Genomic DNA, 3567 nt, shown 5'->3' on the forward strand with positions numbered 1-3567 from the left:
AAAGTCACTACAGACACCTCGTAGTCGATGAGCATATCATACCAATGAAACGATAGCACCGAAAAAGCTGAAACAAATTCGAAAAATATATGAGCAGCCATGCTAAGTCTAAAACTTGAATTCGGGTGGGCTGGTTTCAGCATGACAAATAGCGTGGCGGCTATAACCCGTGTGTCCGCTTGAACTGATATCCAATTCAAAAATGTAAAAAAGAAAACAAAATCAAATTATGCAAAATGATTGTGATTATTTTATAATGGGCGAAACATGATGAACAATACTTGACCATCCAGAAAATAAATCTTACGCTTAAACCACAAAAAATAATTCTCAACCTTCATTTCGCACAATAAGTAAAGCTTTTACAATCGATAAAGGCACACAAAATATTGGTAACGGGAAATACGGCACACAAAAACACTTATCGAATCGGCTTATTTGTCGGCCATAGGTGAAAGGCCCAATAGGGATATTACCCAAGAACCCAAACGATGGTAGGTAGGCTGAACGCGCGCTGTGTAGTAGCTCAGCACGCGGCACGGCGGAACCCGACGGCGCTGCCGCCGACGTTGTAGAGCACCTCGATCGTCCGCTGCTGGACGTGGCCGATGACACCGGTGGATCCGTCGCCGCCGCCGGTGGACGCGAACGCGAGGCAGCTGTTGAACAGCACCCCCGACGGGTCCAGCTCCACGGCAGCGCCGCCGTTGCTCCGGCTGTCGAACACAAGCGAGATCTTGGGCAGCCTCAGGGTGCGGACGCCGGTGAAGTCGTAGCAGGTGTCAAGCTGGCCCTTGGGCGCGGCGACGCGGTACGCGCCCATCTGGGCCCTGAAGGCGTCGCGCAGCACGCGGTACGCCGTGGGCTGGAGGCGCGTGATGACGGTGCGGGAGTCCATCACCGCGCCGGCGGCAAATACCATGGGAGGCACGGCGAGGCGCTGACCGGCTACGTCGATGCCACGGAGGCGCACGAGGTACATGGACGGGACCATCTTGCTCTTGAGCATGGGCGTGAGCACGTACTTGGAGGCGGCGATCCTCGGGACGCCGAGGACGAAGAAGCCGGTGTTGCTCGACGTCGGCGGGACGCAGTAGGATAAGACGTGGCCGTAGGTTCCCTTGGTCTGCGACGAGAGGGACTGCGCGCCCCGGCCGAGCGACATGATCCCGGCGGTCGTGTTGCTGAAGAGGTCGGGTCGCTGCAGGGCGTGGCTGCACCCGAAGCGGAAGCCGCTGACCGTGCCGGCGGGGGTGGGGGTGATTGTTAGCACGTCGGAGATGTAGGTGCCGGAGGTGGATGATCCGTCGGGGTACTGGACGCGGTACTGGCACTGGCCGGTGTTGCCGGCGCCGGTGCAGCCGTTGGCGTACGGACCGAGCTGGCGGCAGACGGGCGAGCTGCAAGGGAAGGGAGCATAGGTGGTGGACTTGCTTGGGTCGTACGTGGCGTCCGTCTGAGGGTGGCACTGCGGCTTTGGGCAGGGCGTGCACTGCACCCACGGCACGTCGCTGGCCGTGTCGATCACCATGTGTTGGGTCACTCCGGGCAGACTGCCCCCGCCGACCGTGGCCGTCGGAGTGACCTCGGACTTCCCCTGCAAAGTAATATAAGGTTGCAAAGTGAATTTCATGAACCACGGACGATCGATAGGGACACCAGTTTCTTGATTTTCTACTTGTTTTATATATTTCATTCACACTTTTAGTTTAGACATTCATCCATCTTGTTGCGGTTACCAAGCATTTAGATCAACGTACAACCATCATCAACAATGTGCTTTAGTTCACCTGATTTCCAGCTGGCAGAGCAAACTTTGCGGCGGGCTCGCTAGTGACCCCGGATGCCTGGGGTTGCTGAAGGGGCGGTTCGTCGTCGTCGCCGGAGGGCTCATTGCCGGAGAGCTTCCTCTGGATGTATCCGGCGCGGTGCTGGTCCCACTGGAGCGTCTCGGCCGCGGATGACCACGGCGCGCCACTGTTCCCTGCCTCGGAGCACGGACCATTAGGATGGCTCAGCGGCACCCAGGCGCCGCCGGTAAGGTTGGCGGTGCCGCTGGCCGATGGGCTCACTGCATATATTACATGGCAAACGTTGATTAATTTCCAAATGCGCCGCTGCATCTTTTGGTATAGAGTTAGACGCACACCAGTGGTGGGATGGGTTGAGTAGTTAGTATCCGTGCATACGTACCCCTGTGACCTTGGCAGACGGGGCTCGGCTCGAGCGAGGTAGTTTCCACGGCGACGTAGTTGAGCTCGTCGCCCACGCTGGCTGCGGTTGCTCCATGGGAAATGTCAAGAGATGATGATGTACCACAGGAGCTAGAGAAGAGAAGCAGCACCAATAATGGCACAAGGAGAGCCATGGCTAGAGGCTAGGTATTGTGAATTGTGTGCTATGATCGATGCTTACTCGGACACTCCTATTATATATATATAGATAAACGATATGGTGGTGTTTATTTTTTGGAAAGGAGGATTCACCACCGCCTCAGCATCAGATGATTGCAGACTACTAATCTTTTTTTCTTAATCATAGTACAGACGCAACAACTCATATATACGCGCATACACTTATCCATAAAGGCATCTTTAATGCGGGCGCTAAAGCCGAGCGCCAGGATCAGAATCCTGGTAGTTTTCCTCATATCACGTCCGATTCCAGGAAATAGGCCAGCATCGATGTCGCGCTAGTCGCCGCTCGCCGGGCGCTAGCCCAATTTTTCGTTTTCTTTCACATGAATACCGCCAGTACCTGGCACCGAGCGTTGGAAACACGGGCTCTAGCCAGGGCGCAAGAAATAAAAACATATTTATTACTCCATCCGTCCGAAAATACTTGTCATCAAAATGAACAAAAAAGAATGTATCTAAAACTAAAATACGTCTAAATACATCCCCTTTTATTCATTTTGATGACAAGTATTTTCAGACGAAGGGAGTACGACTTAAGCGTCTAATAAGGCGCCTTGCAATGTACATGCCTTAAACACACATAACTAATGTATACTCGCTCACTTCCTCATACTATCTTTATTATTTTTATTTCAAGAGTACGCCTTGGTGTACCATAGCTTTATAAAAAAAGGGCAACCTCGTGCATGTAGCTCCCGCTTGCGCAGGGTCCAGGGAAGGGTCCGACAACTTTGGGTCTATAGTACGCAGCCTTTCCCTACATTTCTGTAAGAGGCTGTTTCCAGGACTTGAACCCATGACCTCATGGTCACAAGGCAGCAGCTTTACCACTGTACCATAGCTTTATAGAAGGCAGAATTTGAGTTACAAAAAACTACACTCGCTGCGAACAACGAGCATAGCACAACACCACATCCGAACACAACACCGCAAAGCAGGCTACAACACATAGGGCTTTCCTAATCGAAACTCAGCACCGCGTCTCGACCGACGTCGGAGATCTCCGAAGAACACCAACTTCCGCAGAGCTTCAATTGTCGACGCACCATCCACTCTTATCGCCTAAGAGGAAGTGGCAAGTGGGTGGTAGGACTCGATCCGGTCTGAGAAAGACGTCGTCTTGGACACACCGGCAAGGGACGTACATAGC

General features: G+C 53.1%; 1 protein-coding gene across 1 annotated transcript; it reads right to left on the reverse strand.

Moving 5' to 3' along the window:
- Positions 1-309: 309 nt before the first annotated feature.
- On the reverse strand, positions 310-2391 carry LOC119332354 (aspartyl protease family protein At5g10770-like). Its single transcript, XM_037605536.1, has 3 exons — positions 2194-2391; positions 1791-2071; positions 310-1597 (listed from the first exon to the last, which is right to left on the reverse strand). Exons 1-3 carry the CDS (start codon positions 2366-2368, stop codon positions 527-529), a joined length of 1527 nt encoding a protein of 508 aa, XP_037461433.1. The 5' UTR covers positions 2369-2391; the 3' UTR covers positions 310-526.
- Positions 2392-3567: the final 1176 nt, after the last annotated feature.

Source organism: Triticum dicoccoides, chromosome 7A, assembly GCF_002162155.2.
Source record: "Triticum dicoccoides isolate Atlit2015 ecotype Zavitan chromosome 7A, WEW_v2.0, whole genome shotgun sequence".
Taxonomy (NCBI): Eukaryota; Viridiplantae; Streptophyta; class Magnoliopsida; order Poales; family Poaceae; genus Triticum; species Triticum dicoccoides.

Coding starts and splice junctions, on each gene's coding strand:
- LOC119332354 (XM_037605536.1), bottom strand. CDS start 2,368: ATGGCTCTCCTTGTGCCATTATTGGTGCTGCTTCTCTTCTCTAGCTCC. Junction 2,072..2,193: donor CGTCTGCCAAGGTCACAGGG/GTACGTATGCAC, acceptor TAATATATGCAG/TGAGCCCATCGGCCAGCGGC. Junction 1,598..1,790: donor CTCTGCCAGCTGGAAATCAG/GTGAACTAAAGC, acceptor ATTACTTTGCAG/GGGAAGTCCGAGGTCACTCC.